The 24,655-nt window shown below is 40.1% G+C and overlaps 1 protein-coding gene across 3 annotated transcripts in view; it reads right to left on the bottom strand.

Moving 5' to 3' along the window:
* Positions 1–24,655, bottom strand: part of trpm3 (transient receptor potential cation channel, subfamily M, member 3) — a 217,913-nt gene that overhangs the window by 36,762 nt on the left and 156,496 nt on the right. For all 3 annotated transcript variants that reach the window (XM_021621106.2, XM_021621100.2, XM_021621102.2), the window contains 3 exons: positions 20,381–20,521; positions 16,919–16,948; positions 6,236–6,528 (listed from right to left, as the gene is read on the bottom strand). In XM_021621106.2, the coding sequence (XP_021476781.2) occupies positions 6,236–6,528; positions 16,919–16,948; positions 20,381–20,521 (464 nt within the window). The remainder of the gene's footprint in view (positions 1–6,235; positions 6,529–16,918; positions 16,949–20,380; positions 20,522–24,655) is intronic.

The raw sequence follows: 24,655 nt of genomic DNA, 5'->3' as shown, positions 1-24,655 counted from the left end.
TGGATTATGGATTCTGCCTGCAGAGCTTTCCAGTGGGGGTCTGTGAGGAAAACTGGTGTGACATTTTATGAAGCGCGAGGGACATTCCGATCTGACCAAAAGAGGACGAGGACCCAACCAGACCAGACCCTTGCTACGAGCCTCCCAGGAGGAGACACATAATCTGCGAACAATTGACGGCAACTGATTTCAGTAAGTCAATGTAAATGAACCTGTATAAATATATATACAACCAATAAAAATTAACATAAATATGTAGAAGCAGGGTACCACTAGCCTACAAGATAACACAAGGTGTTTTTGATTTCGGGGTGTTATTTACATTTATGGGAAGCTGCAAGACTATAGAGCCTATAGAGACCATAGTGTAGATGCTATAACTATAGGGACTATGGTGCTATGATATGGGATAATAAGCTGAACGATTGATATTTGGATAACAAGAGCTGATTGGCATTTGGATAAGAAATTATTGAAATCATGACTAATAAGATGGGAATTTGACATTAGGATAATTAGCTGATTGAAATGTTGATAATAAGAGGATGGAAATTAAGCTATTTAGTATTGAGTGAACCAGAGCTGTCAGGGGACTAGCTTAGACGTGAAAGAGGTGAATGAATGCCACAACCAGTTCTCTGTGAGCTGAGTTTTCCAGTTCTGTGTGAGCGGATCTGTAACGTTATCTAGGGGTCTGTCCAACACTGCCATTGGATCTACAGGTAGAGGATAACATGTCTCAGAAATCATATACATAACATGTCTCAGAAGATAACATGTCTCGTTCGTAACGAGGATAACATGTCTCAGAGATTAACATGACTTTAGATTATATGAGGATAATGGAATTTGATGTATAATGGTATTATGTATGGAGATATGAAAGAAGAGAGAACTATTTCCAAAAATGCTGGCTGTTAAATAGAACTAGTGTACATGTCAAACCCCTATATGAATAGAACACGAGTCTAGAGGAGGAATTTGTGATGTAACACAAATATATAAAGGGTTACTAGAGTTAAAGTGACATAATATTGAGTATAATACTATGACGATCTGATGAAGTAAGAATAGAAATATAATAATAATATACAACCTGCACACCCACACGTAGACGTACGTGGTGAATAAAGTATTCTGAGGAATGTTCAGAATGGTCCCTTTATGGGCCATTTGAGGTATGATAAGGTTAAAGCGTTGTGTGGGACTTGACTTTCCCCTAACCAATAAAACTATAAAGAGAAAAGTAGAAGATTTCCTGCAGCCTGGTAATGCATTTTGAAACAAGCCCATACCTTGTTAAATAGAACCAATGATTTTCTGTATTCATCTACTCAAGTTTAAAGTGTTAGGTAGAGACTTATTATGGACAGAGCATGCCATCTACTGGGGACTGAGACAGTGTCAACAAGTTGATATATATTGATCCCTCCAAAGCATTACACATGAATCTCAAAATAATTCACATTTAATAAATATGTGTGTGCAGGAAAACAAACACTCACTTAATTGGGCTGACTGACCTCTGACCTCTGTTCTGACTTCCTGGTGAGGCCTGATCATCTCATTTTTATTTTTTTAAATGTTTATTCCACCTTTATTTAACCAGGTAGGCCAGTTGAGAACAAGTTCTCATTTACAACTGCAACCTGGCCAAGATAAAGCATAGCAGTGCGACAAAAACAACAACACAGAGTTACAAATAAACAAACGTACAATAACACAAAAGAAAAGAAAAATAGAAAGATATATGTACAGTGTGTGCAAAGGTAGAAGAGTAAGGAGGTAGGCAATAAATAGGCCATAGAGGTGAAAATAATTACAATTTAGCATTAATACTGGAGTGATATATGTGCAGATGATGATGTGCAAGTAGAGATATTGGGGTGCGAAAGAGCAAGGGGTAAGTAATAATATGGGGACGAGGTAGTCGGGTGTGCTATTTACAGATTGGCTGTGTACAGGTGCAGTGATCGGTAAGATGCTCTGACAGCTGATGCTTAAAGTTAGAGAGGGAGATATACAGTTTACATACACTTAGGTTAGAGTCATTAAAACTTGTTTTTAAACCACTCCACAAATGTTTTGTTAACAAACTATAGTTTTGGCAAGTCGGTAAGTCATTTTTTCAATAATTGATTACAGATAGAATATTTCACTTATCATTCATTGTATCACAATTCCAGTGGGTCAGAAGTTTACATACATTATGTTGACTGTGCCTTTAAACAGCTTGGAAAATTCCAAAAAATTATGTCATGGCTTTAGAAGCTTCTGATAGGCTAATTGACATCTTTTGATTCTATTGGAGGTGTACCTGTGGATGTATTTCAAGGCCTACCTTCAAACTCAGTGCCTCTTTGATTGAAATCATGGGAAAATCAAAAGAAATCAGCCAAGACCTCGGAAAAAAATTGTAGACATCCACAAGTCTGGTTAATCCTTGGGAGCAATTTCAAATGCCTGATGGTACCATGTTCATCTGTACAAACAATAGTACGCAAGTATAAACACCATGGGACCACGCAGCCATCATACCGCTCAGGAAGGAGACGCATTCTGTCTCCTAGAGATGAACGTACTGTGGTGCGAAAAGTGCAAATCAACCCCAGAACAACAGCAAAGGACCTTGTCAAGATGCTGGAGGAAACAGGTACAAAAGTATCTATATCCACAGTAAAACAGAATGCGTCTCCTATATCGACATAACCTGAAAGGCCGCTCAGCAAGGAAGAATCCATTGCTCCAAAACCACCATGAAAAAGCCAGACTACCGTTTACAACTGCACAATATTGGGATAAATGTCCTCTGGTCTGAACTGTTTGGCCATAATGACCATCATTATGTTTGGAGGAAAAAGGGAGAGGCTTGCAAGCCGAAGAACACCATCCCAACCGTGAAGCACGGGGGTGGCAGCATCATGTTGTGGGGGTGCTTTGCCGCAGGAGGGACTGGTGCAGTTCACAAAATAGATAGCATCATGAGGGATGAAAATTATGCGGATATATTGAAGCAAAATCTCAAGACATCAATCAGGAAGTTACAGCTTGGTTGCAAATGGGTCTTCCAAATGGACAATGACCCCAAGCATACTTCCAAAGTTGTGGCAAAATGGCTTAAGGACAACAATTCAAGCTATTGGAGTGGCCATCACAAAGCCCTGACCTCAATCCTACAGAACATTTGTTGGCAGAACTGAAAAAGTGTGTGTGAGCAAGGAGGCCTACAAACCTGACTCAGTAACACCAGCTCTGTCTGGAAGAATTAGTCAAAACTCACAAACTTATTGTGGGAAGCTTGTGGAAGGCTGCCTGAAATGTTTGACCCAAGGTAAACAATTTAAAGGCAGTGTATGCAAACTTCTGACCCACTAGGAATGTTCAGAAAGAAATTTAAAGCTGAAATAAGTCATTCTCTCTACTATTCTTCTGACATTTCACATTTGGGATCCTAACTGACCTAAGACAGGGAATCTTTGCTAGGATTAAATGTCAGAAATTGTGAAAAGTGAGTTTTAATGTATTTGGCTTAGGTGTATGTAAACTTACGACTTCAACTGTAAAACTCCAGCTTCAGAGATTTTTGCAATTCGTTCCAGTCATTGGCAGCAGAGAACTGGAAGGAGAGGCGGCCAAAGGAGGTGTTGGCTTTGGGGATTACCAGTGTAATATACCTACTGGAGTGTGTGCTACGGGTGGGTGCTGCTATGGTGACCAGTGAGCTGAGATAATACGAGGCTTTACCTAGCAAAGACTTATAGATGACCTGGAGCCAGTGGATTTGGCAATGGATATGTAGTGAGGGCCAGCCAACGAGAGCATACATGTCGCAGTGGTAGGTAGTATATGGTTTGGTGACAAAAACGGATGGCATTGTGATAGAGTACATTCAGTTTGCTGAGTAGAGTGTTGAGGGCTATTTTGTAAACGACATCGCCGAAGTCAAGGATAGGTAGGATAAACAGTTTTACGAGGGTATGTTTGGTGGCATGAGTGAAGGAGGCTTTGTTGCGAAATAGGAAGCCGATTCTAGATTTAATTTTGGATTGGAGATGCTTAATGTGAGTCTGGAAAGAGAATTTACAGTCTAACCGGACACCTAGGTATTTGTAGTTGTCCACATATTCTAGGTCAGAACCATCCAGGGTTGTGATGCTAATCAGGCGGGAGGGTGTGGGCAGCAATCGGTTGAAGAGCATGCACCTAGTTTTACTAGCATTTAAGAGCAGTTAGAGGCCATGGAAGGAGTTGAAGCTTGTTTGGAGGTTTGTTAGCACAGTGTCCAAAGAAGGGCCAGATGTATACAGAATGGTGTCATCTGCCTCGAGGTGGATCAGAGAATCACCTGCAGCAAGAGAGACATAATTGATATATACAGAGAAAAGATTTGGCCCGAGAATTAAACCCTGTGGCACCCCCATAGAGACTGCTAGAGGTCCGGACAACAGGCCCTCTGATTTGACACACTGAACTCTATCTGAGAAGTAGTTGGTGAACCAGGCGATGCACTCATTTGAGAAGCCAAGGCTATTGAGTCTGCCGATAATAATGTGGTGATTGAAAGAGTTGAAAGCTTTGGCCAGGTCAATAAAGAAGGCTGCACAGTACTGTCTTTTATCGATGGCGGTTATGATATAGTTTAGGACCTTGAGCGTGGCTGAGGTGTACCCATGACCAGCTGGAAACCAGATTGCATAGTGGAGAAGGTTACTATGTGATTAGAAATGGTCGGTGATCTGTTTATTTACTTGGCTTTCGAAGATTTTAGAAAGGCAGGGCAGGATGGACATAGGTCTATAACAGTTTGGGCCTAAGGTGTCTCCCCCTTTGAAGAGGGGGATGACTGCATCAGCTTTCCAATCTTTGGGGATCTCAGACGATACGAAAGAGAGGTTGACTAGGCTAGTAATCGGCAGATAATTTTAGAAAGAGAGGGTTCAGATTGTCTAGCCCAACTGATTTGTAGGGATCCAGATTTAGGGAGGGGTTGCCAGGTGAAAAGCATGGTCAGCCATGGAAAAATGCTTATTGAAATGATCGATTATCGTAGATTTATTGGTGGTGACAGTGTTTCCTATCCTCAGTGCAGTGGGCAGCTGGGAGGAGGTGCTCCTATTCTACATGGACTTTACAGTGTCCCTGTCACGTTCTGACCATAGTTCTTGTGTGTTTTCCTTGTGTTGGTCAGGACGTGAGCTGGGTGGGCATTCTATGTCGTGTGTCTAGTTTGTCTATTTCTATGTTTGGCCTGATATGGTTCTCAATCAGGGGCTGGTGTTAGTCATTGTCTTTGATTGGGAACCATATTTAGGTAGCTTGTTGGTGGGTGATTGTTTCCTGTCTTTGTGTTCTCTGCATCAGATAGGACTGTTTCTGTTTTTGCCACATTTGTTATTTTGTATTTGTGTTCATGTTTATTTTTCTTATTAAAAAACATGAACTCTAACCACGCTGCATTTTGGTCCTCCTCTCCTTCGACGGAAGAAAGTCGTTACAGTCCCAAAACTTTTTGGAATTAGTGCTATAGGAAGCAAATTTCTGTTTGAAAAAGCTAGCCTTAGATTTCCTAACTAACTGAGTATATTGGTTCCTGACTATCAGCAGCTGCAATTTGGCAGTACGCCCAGACTTTCTTTTGAGAACGCATGAAGGATTCATCAGTTTCAATGTCTCAGCTTAGAGATAAGAAGCTTGTGAGGTATTGGTCTGTCACATGTTATGAACCAGTATTGGTCGGTCATATGAATGAAACAAAATGGTAATGATTAGGTAATTATGCTACATCATGCAAATATAACTTGTTTGTGTAAAAACATCTGCTGGGACTGCCCAGGCAGAGCTCCTGATTGACATGTGCACTATGGTGCATTGAGTTGGTTGGAACCTCTACAGCGTCCTGACAAATAAACAATGATTAATTTATGAATGACTTTGAGTGTCCCTTTGTAAGAATTTCTATGACATCTGTGTGGATGTGTGTGTGTGTGTGTGTGTGTGTGTGTGTGTGTGTGTGTGTGTGTGTGTGTGTGTGTGTGTGTGTGTGTGTGTGTGTGTGTGAGAGAGTGTGAGAGAGCGTGTGTGTGTGTGCTTGTGCATGTGGGTATGTTCAGTTGTGGGTATGCAGATGTGTCTATGTGTGGAAAACTCTACAAACGATTATGTGTGATTGCTTGGCTGATTACATGTGTGTGTTTCTTTTCAGCTCTATGTGTATGTGTCTTGTGGTCTATTGTACCTGGAGTTGTGGTTCAGCTCCTGTGAGATGTCGTCCACCATGTCGTTCTCGGAGGCCTCGTGGGCCATGGCCTTGCACAGCTTACAGGCCACCAGGGCTTTGGCCATGGCCTCCTCCCCATGCTGCCAGAAGAACAGTGCCATCTTCTGTCTCTTCATCAGCACGGCCCACACCATCAGCTCGTGGAAGGGGAAGGGGAAATGGTTGATCTCAGGGTCGTCCAGGTCAATGTCCACCTCCTCCTCCCGCTTACGTGTAGTCTTCTGGCGACTCCTCCGGATCGGCATGTCATCCTGCCTCAGGCCACACAAGACGAGAGCAGAGACATGGATTCATGGGTTTTTGGATGTGATGCTCAGCCTTTGCCCATCGAGGGAGACAAACATACATTTAGAGAGAGTGTGATCATGTAATATAATTCACACTGGCTAAGGCCTTGGAGAGATGGATGAAGTACCATGGCATGAAAGTACTGAGAGTTGAGAACTGTGAAAAGGCCTTGGTGTTTAATGTCTGTCTGCTTGCTTAGGATATTCTGACATTTATTCCAATATTTATTCAGGTATTTCCATATTACTTCTATATCTCATTCAACTGATATCTAAACTCAGTTACACCAGCTCTGTCAGGAGGAATGGGCCAAAATTCACCCAACTTATTTTGGGAAGCTTGTGGAAGGCTACCCGAAACGTTTGACCCAAGTTAAACAATTTAAAGGCAATGCTACCAAATACTAATTAAGTGTATGTAAACTTCTGACCCACTGGGAATGTGATGAAATAAATAAAAGCTGAAATAAATAATTATCTCTACTATTATTCTGACATTTCACATTCTTAAAATAAAGTGGTGATCCTAATTGACCTAAGACAGGGAATTTTTACTAGGATTAAATGTCAGGAATTGTGAAAAACGGAGTTTAAATGTATTTGGCTAAGGTGTATGTAAACTTCTGACTTCAACTGTAAGTATTCAGACCCTTTGCTATGAGACTCGAAATTGAGCTCAGGTGAATCCTGTTTCCATTGATCATCCTTGAGTTGTATCCACAACTTGATTGGAGTCCACCTGTGTTAAATTCAATTGATTGGAGATAATTTGGAAAGGTACACACCTGCATATATAAGGTCCCACAGTTGACAGTGCATGTCAGAGCAAAAATCAAGCCATTAGGTCAAAGGACACATCCGTAGAGCTCAGAGACAGGATTGTGTCAAGGCAAAGATCTGGGGAAGGGTACCAACACATTTATTCAGCATTGAAAGTCCCCAAGAACACTATGGCCTCCATCATTCTTAAATGGAAGAAGATTGGACCCACCAAGACTCTTCCTAGAGCTGGCCGCCTGGCAAAAATGAGCAATCAGGGGAGAAGAGCCTTGGTCAGGGAGGTGACCAAGAACCCGATGGTCACTCTGACAGAGATCCAGAGTTCCTCTGTGGAGATGGGAGAACCTTCCATAAGGACAACCATCTCTGCAACACTAAACCAATCAGGCCTTTATGGTAGTGAGGCCAGACGGAAGCCACTCCTCATTAAAAGGCACGACAGCCCACTTGGAGTTTGCCAAAATTCAGACCATGATAATTTTTTAAATCTGGTCTGGTGAAACCAAGATTAAACTATTTGGCCAAGCGTCACATCTGGAGGAAACCTGGCACCATCCTTACGATGGTTGTTGTTATGTTTTTCAGTGGCAGGGACTGGAAGACTAGTCAGGATCGAGGCAAAGATGAACGGAGAAAAGTACAGAGAGATACTTGATGAAAACCTGCTTCAGAGCGCTCAGAACCTCAGATTGGGGCAAAGGTTCACCTTCCAACAGGACAACAACCCTAAGCACAGCCAAGACAACGTAACGCAGGAGTGGCTTCGGGACAAGTCTCTGAATGTCCTTGAGTGGCCCAGCCGGAGCCAGAGTCTCTGGGGAGACCAGAAAATAGCTGTGCAGCGACGCTCCCCATCCAACCTAACAGAGCTTGAGAGGATCTGCAGAGAAGAATGGGAGAAACTCCCCAAATACAGGTGTGCCAAGCTTGTAGCATCATGCCCAAGAAGACTCGAGGCTGTAATCAGTACCAAAGGTGCTGAGTAAAGGGTCTAAATATTTATATAAATGTGATATGTCTGTTTTTTTATTCGTAATACATTTGCTAAAAAAAATTAAAAACCTGTTTTTGCTTTGTCATTATGGGGTATTGTGTGTAGATTGATGAGGAATTAAAACAACAATTGATCCATTTTAGAATAACACTGTAATGTAAAAAAATATGGAAAAGTCAAGAGGTCTGAATACTTTCCGAATGCACTGTAGTAGTCCCCTTTAGTATCAAAGTTGAGTATTGAGGACCTTATAAGTAAGTACTAGGTACTTATTATACACATACCTACTATAGTAACAACATATACAGTGGGGAGAACAAGTATTTGATACACTGCTGATTTGCAGGTTTTCCTACTTACTTTTTCTACTTCCTACTTACAGTAGAGGTCTGTAATTTTTTTATCATAGGTACACTTCAACTGTGAGAGACGGAATCTAAAACAAAAATCCAGAAAATCACATTGTATGATTTTTAAGTAATTAATTTGCATTTTATTGCATGACAGAAGTATTTGATACATCAGAAAAGCAGAACTTAATATTTGGTAAAAGCATCCCCAAAGAATGATGTTTCCACCTCCATGCTTCACGGTTGGGATGGTGTTCTTTGGGTTGTACTCATCCTTCTTCTTCCTCCAAACACGGCGAGTGGAGTTTAGACTAAAAAGCTCTATTTTTGTCTCATCAGACCACATGACCTTCTCCCATTCCTCCTCTGGATCATCCAGATGGTCATTGGCAAACTTCAGACGGGCCTGGACATGCGCTGGCTTGAGCAGGGGGACCTTGCGTGCGCTGCAGGATTTTAATCCATGACGGTAGTGTGTTACTAATGGTTTTCTTTGAGACTGTGGTCCCAGCTCTCTTCAGGTCATTGACCAGGTCCTGCCGTGTAGTTCTGGGCTGATCCCTCACCTTCCTCATGATCATTGATGCCCCACGAGGTGAGATCTTACATGGAGCCCCAGACTGAGGGTGATTGACCGTCATCTTGAACTTCTTCCATTTTCTAATAATTGCACCAACAGTTGTTACCTTCTCACCAAGCTGCTTGCCTATTGTCCTGTAGCCCATCCCAGCCTTGTGCAGGTCTACAAATTTATCCCTGATGTCCTTACACGGCTCTCTGGTCTTGGCCATTGTGGAGAGGTTGGAGTCTGTTTGATTGAGTGTGTGGACAGGTGTCTTTTATACAGGTAACGAGTTCAAACAGGTGCAGTTAATACAGGTGGAGAACAGGAGGGATTCTTAAAGAAAAACTAACAGGTCTGTGAGAGCCGGAATTCTTACTGGTTGGTAGGTGATCAAATACTTATGTCATGCAATAAAATGCAAATTATTACTTAAAAATGTGATTTTCTGGATTTTAGATTCCGTCTCTCACAATTGAAGTGTACCTATGATAAAAATTACAGACCTCTACATACTTTGTAAGTAGGAACACCTGCAAAATCGGCAATGTATCAAATACTTGTTCTCCCCACTGTATGTAATGTTATATTTATTTATTACCTTGCACTTACCACATGAATACCTTCAAGTCACTTTGTTTCTAAGGACTTTGCCTTCAGTTACCATAAATGTTTGTATTAAAAGGGCGGTAAAATGAACTTGTGTCTGTTTCCAGGTAGATACAATGTAGTTACTTGTGAAATACCACCACGTTGGATGACTCCATCTCATGAAGACAACAGTAAATATGTCTGTGATCTACCCTGTTGTTTCACTTACAGGGTAGATACAAGGTAAGAAGGCTTTAAAATGAAGCCATTGCTAATACCATGCAAACACCAGATACTTGCAGGTCATTAATGCTCTTAATGATTTAGTCAAATGATTGTGTAGACATAATGTACCAAGTAATTTTCCTATAGTTACTAGGTATGTACAGTGCCTTCAGAAAGTATTCGCACCACTTGACTTTTTCCACATTTTGTTATGTTACACCCTGAATTTAAAATGTAATAACTGACCTATACACATATTGTCAAAGTGGAGTAATATTTTTGGAAATTTGTACAATTTGTACAAAATCTGAAATATCTTGAGTCAATTATTATTCAACCTCTTTGTGATGGCAAGCCTAAATAAGTTCAGGAGTAAAAATGTACTTAACAAGACACATAATAAGTTGTATGGACTCACTATGTGAGCAATAACAGAGTTTAATTAACATAATTATTTTATGAAAAGTGAAAAGTGTTGTTTCATGGTACCACCTTCACACTAAGAGGGCTGTAAAATTAAACCGTTGCTAATAACATGTAAATTCCAGATACTTGCAGGTCAACTAACACTCTTTAGGATTTAGTCAAATTATTGTGTAGATTTTTTTTAACCTTTATTTAACTAGGCAAGTCAGTTAAGAACAAATTATTATTTAGATTAACAGCCTACCCGGGCAAAGCCTAAACCCGGACTAGGCTGGGCCAATTGTGCGCCGCCCTATGAGACTCCCAATCACAGCCGGTTGTGATACAGCCTGGAATCGAACCAGGGGTGGTATTGACACCTCTAGCACTGAGATGCAGTGCCTTAGATCGCTGCGCCACTCGGGAGACCATAACGTACCACATGGAGTTACTAGGTATGTATGTGGTAATGGCTATAAAATTAAGTGGGGTCTGTTTCCAGGTAGATTCCAGGTAGATCCCACAAGGACCACAGCAAATCTGTCTGTGATATTACCCTGTTGTTACGTGATACTAGCTTCACACTTACATGGTTGGTACGGGATAAGAGGGCTGTAAAATGAAGCTGTTCATATTACCATGTAAATATCAAATACCTACAAGTTTACTGCCGTGCAAAATAAAAGTGGGAACATTTCAAGTTTAATTAATGAAAATCAACAAGAGGTCAGTAGAAACACATTTGTATTAATGTACAATCATATAACCATACAAGTTAGCACCACAACAAAAGTGAACTGCATTTATATCTATGTAGAAACCAAACTGCCGGCTAAACACCATTAATTTGAATGGAAGGCTAATACGTTCATAAATAGCAATCTTTTAATTCCGGTATGATAATCAACAGATGATGCCACCTTTTATAAAAAGAAGGATGGCTATGGATTGTGGTGAGTTTGTACATCATAAGAGATTTGGATATAATGATGTCTCCGCCCTAAAAATATGCTTTTTTTGTCCACATCTCTGGTGACATTGAAAAGTAGCTAGCTTAGTGTATTCATAGCAACACTAACGAGTCAATTCCAGGTAACATAATTTTGAAAATTTGTCACAGTAGAAACATCACAGTAGAAACATTTTAAAAACATATACACATTTTTGTTGATATTTTCTCACAATGTAAGTATAATTGTGCATACTAATGCAACATTGTGCACTATATGCAATATGTTGATTTCGTATCAAATATATAGCGTTTTACTGCAGACTCTTACTTTGAAAACCAAATTCGAAAACTGGAGAGTTAAGTACATGCAGTGATTTATATCGGAATTATGTTTTTATATGTTTATTCTAGCTCCGACACTCTGCTGGCACGCTAGTTAATTTAAGCTAACGAATCGCTATTGTTATTGCATCGTGTGTTAGTATGCTAGCTAGCTTAATTTTCTAACTTAGCTTGTTTTTGTACAGATTGTATCTAGCTCTTTTGAGTGTTTAGATACTGTCTTGTTAGGAGATAATATGCTTGTGGAAATGTTTTATTTATGCATAGTTTGTGTATACTCGTTTAGTAAATTTGCAGCATTTCTTCTGTTATGTTAAATAGACTGTTATCTTCCTTCTCATCTGCTTTGGCTAGCAATCTTCTATGTTAGCTCATGATTGGAATGTAGGCCTAGTCATTCTAGTGAGCCTCCCTTTAGAGAATATCAACAAAATCTGCAATTTTAGGAGTTGAGAAATAAGCGTAGTATCACTAGAAAGCTGGGATACCCTTCTTTCTAAATGTAGCCATTGAAATATTGTAGCAAGAAACAGGCCTAATATTTGTTCATTATTAGAGACCCGAAGACGGTTAGACTTGGCTTTCCTTTCACGCCTCCCCTGAAACTCTCTGGCACCCCCCTGGGGAGGCGCACCTCACACTTTCCAAACCTCTGTTCTAATACAATGTGCTTCTACTTACCTCTGGTTGATTCTCAATAAATAAGCTTCACTCTGAGATGTGTGCTTGTCTTCACCGCGAAATGTTTGCATTTTTAAATTGCACTGTAGTTAACTTGAAAGTATTTGGTATGTACATGGTAATATGAACAGCTTCATTTTATGGCCTTCTTACACCGTACCTACACTGTAAGAGTGAAGATGGTATCATGTAAAAAAAGGGTAAGATCACAGACAGATTTGCTGTCATCTTCGTGGGATCTACCTGGAAACAGACACCACTTTATTTTACAGCCCTGTTACAACATACAGTGCCTTCAGAAAGTATTCATACGCCTTGACTTATTCCACATTTGTTGTGTTACAGCCTGAATTCAAAATGGATTTTATTTCTTTTTCCTCACCCATTTACCCACAATTCCCCATATGTTTTTAGCCATTTTTGCTAATTTATTGAGAATGAAATACAGAAATATCTCCTTTACATAAGTATTCACACCCCTGAGTTAATAGATGTTAGAATCATCTTTGGCAGAGATTACAGCAGTGAGCATTTTGGGATATTCCCTAAAAGCTTTGCACACCTTGATTGTCCAATCAATTAAAAACATTTTTTTTTATTCTTCAAGCTCTGTCAAGTTGGTTGTTGATCATTGATTTTCAAGCCAATGTTAGTCAAAATTGTAACAAGGCCACTCGGGAACACTCAATGTCATCTTGGTAAGCAACTCCAGTGTATATTTGGCCTTATATGTATATTTGGTTTTATGTTATTGTCCTGCTGAAAGGGGAATTTGTCTCCAAGTGTCTGGTAGAAAGCAGACTGAAGGTTTCCTTTAGGATTTTACCTGTGTTTAGACCTATTCCATTTATTTTTATCCTAATAAATGCCCTATTCCTTGCTGATGACAAGCATACCCATAACATGAAGCAGCCATCACCATGCTTGAACATATGAAGAGTGTTATGTGATGTGTTGTGTTGGGTTTGCCCCAAACATAAATCTTTGTATTCAGGATGCAAAGTTAATTTCTTTGCCACATTTCTTCAACTTTTACTTTAGTTTCTTATTGCAAACAAGATGCATGTTTTGGAAAATTTTTATTCTGTACAGGCTTCCTTCTTTTCACTCTGTCATTTATGTTAGTATAGTGGAGTAACTACAATGTTGTTGATCCATCCTCAATTTTCTCCTATCACAGCCATCAGACTCTGCAACTGTTTATGTAACACCATTGGCCTCATGGTGAAATAAAATTGTCTGTGAGTATAACAGAACTGATATGGCAGGCGAAACCCCAAGGACAAACCATCCAGGGGATTTTTTTTTTAGGTCATAGGATTTTCCAATTGGTTTCCATGGGACACCCTTATTATTAGGAACCTGGTTGCAGTTCCTATGGCTTCCACTAGATGTCAACAGTCTTTAGAAATTGTTCAATGTTTTTCTTTTGAGAAATGAAGAAGTAGGGCTGTTCATTGTAAGTGTCACTCCAGGTGGACTCTACTGTTTTGGTGCACGTGAACTGGAGCGTGCTTCACGTTGTTTTATCCGGTATTAGAAACAGTTTATTCTGTCTTAAATTTGATCGATTGTTTATGTTTTAACCTGTTGATGCCAGGCAGATTTACGCCCCCTTTGGAGAAATTGGGTACCCCTAATAAACTGAAAAAAAAATATATTAAAAATTGCTAATATATGCATATAATAATTATTATTGGATAGAAAACACTCTAAAGCTTCTAAAACCGTTGGAATTATGTCTGTAAGTATAGCAGAACTCACAGGGCATGCATTCTTCCAAACTAGTTTTTGTGGCCATGAAAGTTGGAGCAACTTTGACGTCATGCCCCCACCCTTCCCGACCACTTATGGATCTGGGGACACTTTCCATCTCTTCCACTAGATGTCCTCTTTCTTTGGAGCGCTCAATCGTTCAAATCGCGCGAGAATTGGCCCTACAGGAGTGGTTGGAGTAAGTGTCGCGATAAAAAAACCTGTGCGTTAGGGCGCGAATTGGTCACAGCCATTCCTTTGTGCCAGCACTCCTGGGAAGAGCAAACGATGCCCGGTTGAATTGAAGTTTGTTTTGCACGTCTAAAACATCATAAAGCTTGCTTCTGCACTTAGTTTGACCTGTTTAGTCGACATATAATGTGTAATTTTGAAGTTTTGATGCGCAACTTATCCGGACCGGAGGACGTTTTGGGTGCATTTCAGCTGATGTTATTAGCAGTAGCTAATACAAAGACGCAAGACTTGAAACCAAACGATGTATTGGGTAAGTATGAACCCTTCCAGAACATTCTGAACGAAGACCATCGAAGGTAAGGGAATATTTATGCTTAAATCTGTGTTTCTGTTGACTCCAACATTACGTGGAAATGTAGCTTGGAACTGAGCGCTGCCTCAGCATATGAAATAGTGTGCGATTTCTGTAACGTTAAAAATAAATCTAACACAGCGGTTGCATAAAGAAGCAGTGTATCTTTCTAACTATATGTAGAACATGTATATTTAGCCAAAGTTTATGATGTCTATTTACGTTATCTTGCCGAGCTACCTAGGTTTCCTGCGGGCATTTTTGAGTAATTTCTGAACATGAGTACACTGTAAATGGACATTTATGGATATATATGGCATATTATTGAAAAAAAAAAAATGTACTGTGTAACATGTCCTATCACTGTCATCTGATGAAGATTTTCAAAAGGTTAGTGAGCGATTTATTTTTTAATCCTGCTTTTATAATTTTATATTTTCTGGGACAAAATGGCTGCCGCTTGTCTTTGTTTCGGTGGTGGTCTAATATAAATGTGTGGTGTGTTTTCGCCGTAAAACATTTTAAAAATCTGACATGCTGGGTAGATGAACAAGGTGTTTATCTTTCATTTGAGCTATTGGACTTAATAATGTGTGGAGGTTAAATATTTTTAAGAATATTTTTGCGTTCCATGCGCCACCGTTTGAGCTGAACGGGGGGAGGGTGTTCCTACAGAGGAACTCCTGGCATCAACATTAAGGTACCTGAGGTTGGATTAGGAACACAGTTTAAGGGTAACGTATTAAATACTTTGTAGGCATGTTGGGCGAGTTGAAACCGGTGTATTTCTGAATCAAACGTGTCAAATAAATTGACATTTTTGGGACATAAAGGACATTATCGAACAAAAGGACCATTTGTGATGTTTCTGGGACATTTTGGAGTGCCAACAGAAGAAAATCTTCAAAGGTAAGGCATTAATTATATCGCTATTTCTGACTTTTGTGGCGCACTTGCCTGGTTGAAATCTGATTTTCATGTGTTTGTATGCGGGGAGCTGTCCTCAGATAATTTGCTTTCGCCGTAAAGCCTTTTTGAAATCTGACACAGCGGCTGGATTAGCAAGTTAAGCTTTATTTTGATGTATAACACATATTTTCAAGAATGTTAAATATTTGAATTTGCTATTTTTGAATTTCGCGCTCTGCAATTGCAACGGATGTTGGCCAGGTGGGATGCTACCGTCCTGCCCATAAGAAGATATTCAATGTCTGCTTTTTTTACCCATCTACTATTAGGTGCCCTTCTTTGCAAGGCATTGGAAAACCTCCCTGATCTTTGTTGTTTAATCTGTGTTTCATATTCACAGCTCGACTAAGGGACTTTACAGATAATTGTATGTGTGGAGTAAAGAGATGAGGTAGTCATTCAAAAAATGACGTTAAACACTATTATTGCACGCAGAGTGAGTCCAGGCAACGTATTATGTGACTTATTAAGCAGATTTTCACTCCTGAAGTTATTTAAGCATTCCATAGAAAAAGAGGTTGAATCAAGACATTGCAGCTTTTCATTTTTTTATTTTTATTTTTTTTGTAAACCTTTTGAAAAACACAATTCCACTTTGACAAGGTCTCCAGTTTAAATTCAGGCTGTAACACAACAAATGTGGAAAAAGTCACAGGGTGTGAAAACTTTGTGAAGGCACTGTACATACCTAGTAACTTCAGGAAAATGACTTAGTACACTATCTCTACACAATCATTTGACTAAATCATTTGTTGACCTGTAAGTATGGGGTACTTACATGGTATTAGCAACGGCTTCATTTTAAAGCCCTTACTTTGTACCTACCCTGTAAGTGTGAAGGTGGTCCCATGAAACAACAGGGTAAGATCACAGACATATTTGCTGTTGTCTTCATGAGATGGAGTCATCCAATGTGGTGGTATTTCACAAGTAACTACGTTGTATCTACCTGGAAACAGACAGCTTCGTTTTACCGTTTTACACTAATTAAGCATGTATTACTTACTTACTTGGTTCCAGGTAATTACATTTGGGACTAAATTGTTAACATGTATTTACTTTTTGTTACTAGTTATTTACCTAGTTATTACCTAGTAAATACCGTGCTGTAAAATGAAGGGTTACCAGGCACTCATTATGCAAACCAGGGGAATACACCAAACTGTAACCAAATAATAACCATGTTGTAACCCAGACTCACCTCCATCCCCAGCAGTTTCAGGGCTTTGGGCTGGAAAGGTAACAAAAACATGGTCATTGAGAAATGAACACCGTCAAGGGGAATTTGTCACATAAAAAAATATGCACATACATAAAGGAACACAGACAGACCCACTTACACACACTCACAAGGCCAAGTGTTCAAATACAGAGAGAAATGCCATTCTGGTCTCAGAGCACTTCATATTACACTTAAAAGTGAAATACTCTATGTAGGATGATATGTTACGTTGTGTTTGGTATGTATTCATTTGTGGATCGCCATCATAAATTTTGTATGTAATGTTATGAATTACAATTTGTATTTGTATTTTTTATTTGACCTTTATTTAACTAGGCAAGTCAGTTAAGAACAAATTCTTAGTTTCAATGACGGCCTAGGAACAGTGGGTTAACTGCCTGTTCAGGGGCAGAACGACAGATTTGTACTTTGTCAGCTCGGGGACCTCTACACAGACAACACCATTCTGTATACTTCTGGCCCATCTTTGGACACTGTGTTAATTAACCTCCAGACAAGCTTCAATGCCATACAACTCTCCTTCTGTGGCCTCCAACTGCTCTTAAATGCAAGTAAAACTAAATGCATGCTCTTCAACCGATTGCTGCCCACACCTGCCCGCCTGTTCAGCATCACTACTCTGGACGGTTCGGACTTAGAATACAGTGGGGCAAAAAAGTATTTAGTCAGCCACCAATTGTGCAAGTTCTCCCACTTAAAACGATGAGAGAGGCCTGTAATTTTCATCATAGGTACACTTCAACTATGACAGACAAAATGGGGAAGAAAATCCAGAAAATCACATTGTAGGATTTTTTATGAATTTATTTGCAAATTATGGTGGAAAATAAGTATTTGGTAACCTACAAACAAGCAAGATTTCTGGCTCTCACAGACCTGTAACTTCTTCTTTAAGAGGCTCCTCTGTCCTCCACTCGTTACCTGTATTAATGGCACCTGTTTGAACTTGTTGTCAGTATAAAAGACACCTGTCCACAACCTCAAACAGTCACACTCCAAACTCCACTATGGCCAAGAGACTAGTGGCAGGGACTGGGAGACTAGTCAGGATTGAGGGAAAGATGAACGGAGGAAAGTACAGAGAGATCCTTGATGAAAACCTGCTCCAGTGCGCTAAGGACCTCAGACTGGGGCGAAGGTTCCCCTTCCAACAAGACAACAAGCCTAAGCACACAGCCAAGACAATGCAGGATTGGCTTTGGGACAAGTCTATGAATGTCCTTGAGTGGCCCAGCCGGAGCCCGGACTTGAACCAGATCTAACAACTCTGGAGAGACCTGAAAATAGCTGTGCAGCGACGCTCCCCATCCAACCAGACAGAGCTTGAGATGATTTGCAGAGAAGAATGGGAGAAACTCCCCAAATACAGGCGTGCCAAGCTTGTAGCGTCATACCTAAGGAAACTCAAGGCTGCAATCACTGCCAAAGATACTTCCACAAAGTTAAGGGTCTGAACACTCGTATTTCAGTTTTCTATTTGTATTACATTTGCAAACATTTATAAAAAACTATTTTTGCTTTTTCATTAATTGGCAATGTGTGTAGGTTGATGAGGGGGATTAAAACAAAGTAATACATTTTAGAATAAGGCTGTAACGTAACAGAATGTGGAAAATGGCAAGGAGTCTGTATAATTTCTGAATGCACTGTATGTTCCAACACAATTAAACAGCATAACTGTCCTGTTCTAGACCAACAGTAACCTGTTCGAGCCCAGACAGTAACCTGTTCGAGACCAACAGTAACCTATTCGAGACCAGACAGTAACCGGTTCTAGACCATCAGTAACCTGTTCGAGACCAACAGTAACCTATTTGGGACCAGACCTGTTCTAGACCAACAGTAACCTATTCGAGACCAGACAGTAACCGGTTCTAGATCAACAGCAATCTGTTATAGATAAACAGTAACCTGTTGTCTTTAGATAGTAACCTGTTACTGTAACCTGATATATTGAATCTCTGTGTGTTTGTCTGTGTAAGGGGTTGGCTGGCTAAATGGAGCTCTATGCAGCAGCAGGCACTGCGTTTTAAAGCAGGCTGTGTACAAATTATGCATTAATGAGCCATCATGTGACCTGCTTCCCCAACTGCTGGTAAAAATAACTCAGGCCTCCTGTGGGGATGTTGATATCTGCACCTATTTCAGGATTATTCCTACCACATTGTGTTGGTGCGTGTGTTTGTTCCTGTATTCACACTGCTTTTTCATCTAAGATGACACTGTCACTGTGCCCAAATCGTTTTAAAACAGATCACAACTCATTTAGATGTCTACCTCTTTGTCTTGCATCCTCTGTCTCTCTTCTTCTATCCTTCACTTTTGCTCTCTTTTCAACCTCATGCACACATGCATACACACTGCATAGTCATTGGCTGATGTTGATGGACTAGACATTGCTCTACACAATAGTCCTAGAATAGCGATTTTTCTATAGTTGACATTTAGTCTGTTCTTCAAGGAGCCTTGTCTTGAAGGAGGCCTTGAAACTGAAAAATCAACAACAACAAAAATCTCTATAGACGGTTTAGTTGAGAACGTCACAAAAACTATGTGCACGCTTCACTGGGGCACAAGGCCCTGTCTTTTTGTGATACTGGATGGCCAGATAGCTAGCAGCAATGACAAGAAAATGCCATGTGGGAAATCTGAAGTAGCTTGTTTCAATTAGTTTTATCCTGATACCATGTCTGACCATGTTTTGACTGATGGCACATCTATGCTGATATGGCTCAAATTCACTAGCTAGCTAACTACCAACTGTAACAATGTATTTGAGAGGAAACAAATGCTCATTGTGCAACTTTATTTATGTTTTCAATAAACATTGAAGACAGACTGTAGTTTACATGTGGTAAACAACCTAAGCCAACCCTGTCTGTTTTGCCCCATAGTTGCCCACACCTCAGTTTTGTTGCTTAACAACCAACCCATTTATTTCACAAGCGTTGTTCCAAGCAGTTTAGTGCAGTGCAGTTTGGCACTGATTTCTGTATTCTATTGCTGGTTTGGGAGAGTTTGCAGGCAGAGGGAGAAAAGGAGACCGTATCCCTAGTGCAGATTTAGATGTAGAGGGATATGCATATTTATGTATATTAATTTACAGCATTGTCCCTTGATCACACAAAAAAAGGTTACGTAAGTACCAAATTTATATCACTGCAAAAGTGAGGCTCGGGTTGGCTTTCACTGAAAGCATACCTGAGGTGAGTTTACTCAGATTACTAATAGTAGGTTTGTTTAAAGTACCCAAGACCCGTCTGGGAGTTCATTTGACCATGGGAAAAGGAACTAAAGCGTAAATACCGTAACACAATGAATGTTCGATTCAATTGATCCCACAGAGACAAGTAGACATGCAGACACATGCACATGCATCATTAGCAGAATAGGAAACTGTAAAGCTGGTCCGCCACTCACTCTTTTGGGTCCAAAGAGGTTGTGATACAGAGTTCTAAACCTCTTCCTGGTGTAGTTGCATCTGTAAGCTCCGCCCATCAAGTACTCAATGACCAATCCGATGTCAATGAGACTAATGCGGTAGTCTGGTGGCAGGTTACCCTGGGGACCAAGAGATTGGTCAGACAAAACCGCACACCCCCATGGCAGCTGAGCATACGATGGTGAAAGGAAGGGAAAACAACCCACACAAATCAGACACACTTCACTTCACACATCTTCACACTTGTTTTGTGTTAATAATAATACGTGATTAGTTGATTCACCTTGAAGTAGATCCAACTGAACACGGGATATTCTTGCTTAGAAAAAACACACAAGGTCAGTGAGTATACAGCACAAGGCCAAGGAGAGATGGGAGACACAGACCCCCGATAAGATCACAGAGTTTATAACCTAGTTTAAATGAACTTATCTGAGCTTATTTGAATTTAACTTAGTTCAACAGCACTGAGATATACATCAGTATACTGTACTCTGATAGAAGAGGGGTAGAGGAGTAAAGCAAGGAGGAGGAAGAGGGGAAAGAAGAGGGAGACCACGAAAATAGGGGAAATGTTAAGGAGAAGATGGAAAATTGCAAATCTTGAGGAAATTGAAAAATGTACAAATCTGATCAATGCTTACTTAATTTGCCTGATCACTCTGTGCTCTTTTGCATTTGTAACGTATGGCCAGATCGTATCAGGGGTTCAGTGCTGGAAGAGAAAGACGGACAGATGTCTGAAGATGAGGATAACAGGAGTACAAATGAGAGAGCGTTTTTTGATAGAAATGGACCTTCATCATCCACCTTCAGATAGAAATCAGAGCTCTCTAATCCAGTGGGGGCTGGGGAGGGAGAAATGGGGAGGATGGGCTGGGACAATGATCATACATCGACGGATGATTTGATACCATCTCATCCCCTGGTCACTGTTAGTGGAACGCTCCCTGTATCCCCTTGTCAAAAAGCGCTCCATTTGGTTTCTGTTATCCCAGTAAAGCCTCACAATTATCCAGCCAAAGCTCAGTCAAAGCTTAGTCACAGCTAGTTTTAGTCACAGGCTAATGCGGGGCTGCAGCTGGATGCATCACGATTAGCAAATGTGCTCTCTAACATAAGAAAATGCTCTCAAACAGCATAATCATTCTGATCAAACCTACAGTTTCTTTCTCCTTCATCTTCAATTGATTGCATTGGGAAATTGTATGTATATGGCAACTAACTGATTAACCTTTATTAAAAAAATATGTAACAATTACTGTAACAACTTGCTTTCATGATGCTAGGTACGAAGGGCTGAACCCAACTCGTTTTTTTTCTCAAGTAACTTCAGGTTGTCTCATTCCAGCACCAGGGGCTCCAGAGGTTAGAGTTCAGGGGCAAGTTACATACTAAAGCCAATAACAAGCATCAATAAAAATGCCTGAACCCCGATTCTTCACTCTTCACCCGAAGTGTGCATTAGCACACTCCTGCTCATGGACTTAACAATGGTGTCCCTTCATCTGATGCTTACGCTAACAATTCAATGCTTTTAAATCCATGATGGGCAATTGCACACTTCAAGAGAAGGGTTGGGAATCATGATGTAGCCAATGACAGTCTAAGCTTTCCTCCAGAAAGAGAAAATGGGAACAGTATACGTTTGGGCCACCCTGGTTGAAGCAATGTATCCTACTACTGCACACCAATACCATACATTCACTAGTACCATACCTTCACACAGCAGGACAAGAGGAAGAGAGGACAACACAGATATTTGGCAAAAGCCTAGAGAGCCATGCACTTCGGTTAAATATTAGACTTATTTTCTCAGAACAAGAATAGACTGAGTTTCAGAAGAAAGTGCTTTGTTTCTGGCCATTCTGAGCCTGTAATCGAACCCACAAATGCTGATGCTCCAGATACTCAACTTGTCTAAAGAAGGCCAGTTTTATTGCTTCTTTAATCAGGGACAACAGTTTTCAGCAGTGCATCATAATTGCAAAAAATATTTTCTCATGATCAATTAGCCTTTTAAAATAATACATTTAGATTAGCTAACATAACGTGCCATTGGAACACAGGAGTGATGGTTGCTGATAATGGGCCTCTGTACACCTATGGTGATATTCCATTTTTTTTTAAATCTGCCGTTTTCAGCAACAATAGTCATTTCCAACATTAACAATGTCTACACTGTGTTTCTGATCAATTTGATGTTATTTTAATGGACAAAAAAATGTGCTTATCTTTCAAAAACAAGGACCTTTCTAAGTGACCCCAAACTTTGGAACGGTAGTGTATATTCCAATATCAGTTAATTGGTGTGAGTTAGGGATAACCCATCTGTAATAACCCATCCGCAACCGCCTGACTATATGTGACAAAGTGGAATATGATCATTTGTATATATGTAGCTTATCTTCTGTCATTACTTGTTGCCCTGAAAAACTAAATAAACCCTTGCTCACCAGAATAAAGTCACAAATCGCTAGAAGGAATGCTTCAATGTAGTTGACGTCGGTACAATTTGTTTTCTTTCTCCTCTTTCATCTCTGCTTCTCTTGTACAGCAAAGGTGTTTACAGCTCAGGGAGAAAATGCAAAAAGATTTTCGGGGCAACATTTCCAATTTGACTGGTTTTAAGGAAATATAAAGCTGTTAAAACAACCCAACATGTTTTTTGATAATATTTCAGTTCAGCTTGGATGCATATTTTATGTGGTTGAAACACTATCAGCTTTTATGATGCGGATAAATATAGCACTTTTAGAGACGATCCTTAACCATTCATTCCCTTAAGATGCTTCAAGAACTTCTCCACACTTGTTCAAGAGTAACATTTTTATGCAATAAATGCTTAATTCTGCAGGATTAAAAATGATATTAGGGTATGTGAGAGGTTATAGACCTACAATCAGTTGCCAGATTTCAGTGGGGCTACTTTAAACCCTTTTGAACAGTACAATTCCCTTGACGTGCCGTTTCTAAGTCCCTGTCTTGTGACTGTTGAATTTCTATAGCACTTCACAATCATCACACATACCACAGCCAGCACAGCTATCATCCACTTCACCAAATCTTTACCAAACATTAGACTACTGTTCTGGTCCTCCATTCTATAACATTAGACTACTGTTCTGTCCCTCCCTTAAAAAACATTACACTACTGTTCTGTCCCTCTCTTCTATAACATTACACTACTGTTCTGTCCCTCTCTCCTATAACATTACACTACTGTTCTGGTCCTCCCTTCTATAACATTACACTACTGTTCTGTCCCTCCCTCCTATAACATTACACTACTGTTCTGTCCCTCCCTCCTATAACATTAGATTACTGTTCTGTCCCTCCCTTAAATAACATTACACTACTGTTCTGTCCCTCTCTTCCATAACATTAGACTACTGTTCTGTCCCTCTCTCCTATAACATTACACTACTGTTCTGGTCCTCCCTTCTATAACATTACACTACTGTTCTGTCCCTCCCTCCTATAACATTACACTACTGTTCTGTCCCTCCCTCCTATAACATTACACGACTGTTCTGTCCCTCCCTTCTATAACATTACACTACTGTTCTGTCCCTCCCTCCTATAACATTAGATTACTGTTCTGTCCCTCCCTTCTATAACATTACACTACTGTTCTGTCCCTCTCTTCTATAACATTACACTACTGTTCTGTCCCTCTCTTCTATAACATTAGACTACTGTTCTGTCCCTCCCTCCTATAACATTACACTACTGTTCTGTCCCTCCCTCCTATAACATTAGATTACTGTTCTGTCCCTCCCTTAAATAACATTACACTACTGTTCTGTCCCTCTCTTCCATAACATTAGACTACTGTTCTGTCCCTCTCTCCTATAACATTACACTACTGTTCTGGTCCTCCCTTCTATAACATTACACTACTGTTCTGTCCCTCCCTCCTATAACATTACACTACTGTTCTGTCCCTCCCTCCTATAACATTACACGACTGTTCTGTCCCTCCCTTCTATAACATTACACTACTGTTCTGTCCCTCCCTCCTATAACATTAGATTACTGTTCTGTCCCTCCCTTCTATAACATTACACTACTGTTCTGTCCCTCTCTTCTATAACATTACACTACTGTTCTGTCCCTCTCTTCTATAACATTAGACTACTGTTCTGTCCCTCTCTTCTATAAGATTTGACTACTGTTCTGTCCCTACCTTCTATAACATTACACTACTGTTATGTTCCTCCCTTCTACAACATTACACTACTGTTCTGTCC

This window comes from Oncorhynchus mykiss, chromosome 11 (genome assembly GCF_013265735.2).
Source record: "Oncorhynchus mykiss isolate Arlee chromosome 11, USDA_OmykA_1.1, whole genome shotgun sequence".
Taxonomy (NCBI): Eukaryota; Metazoa; Chordata; class Actinopteri; order Salmoniformes; family Salmonidae; genus Oncorhynchus; species Oncorhynchus mykiss.
The sequence above is the reverse complement of the archived record's forward strand: the minus strand, read 5'-3'. Positions and strand labels throughout refer to the sequence as shown.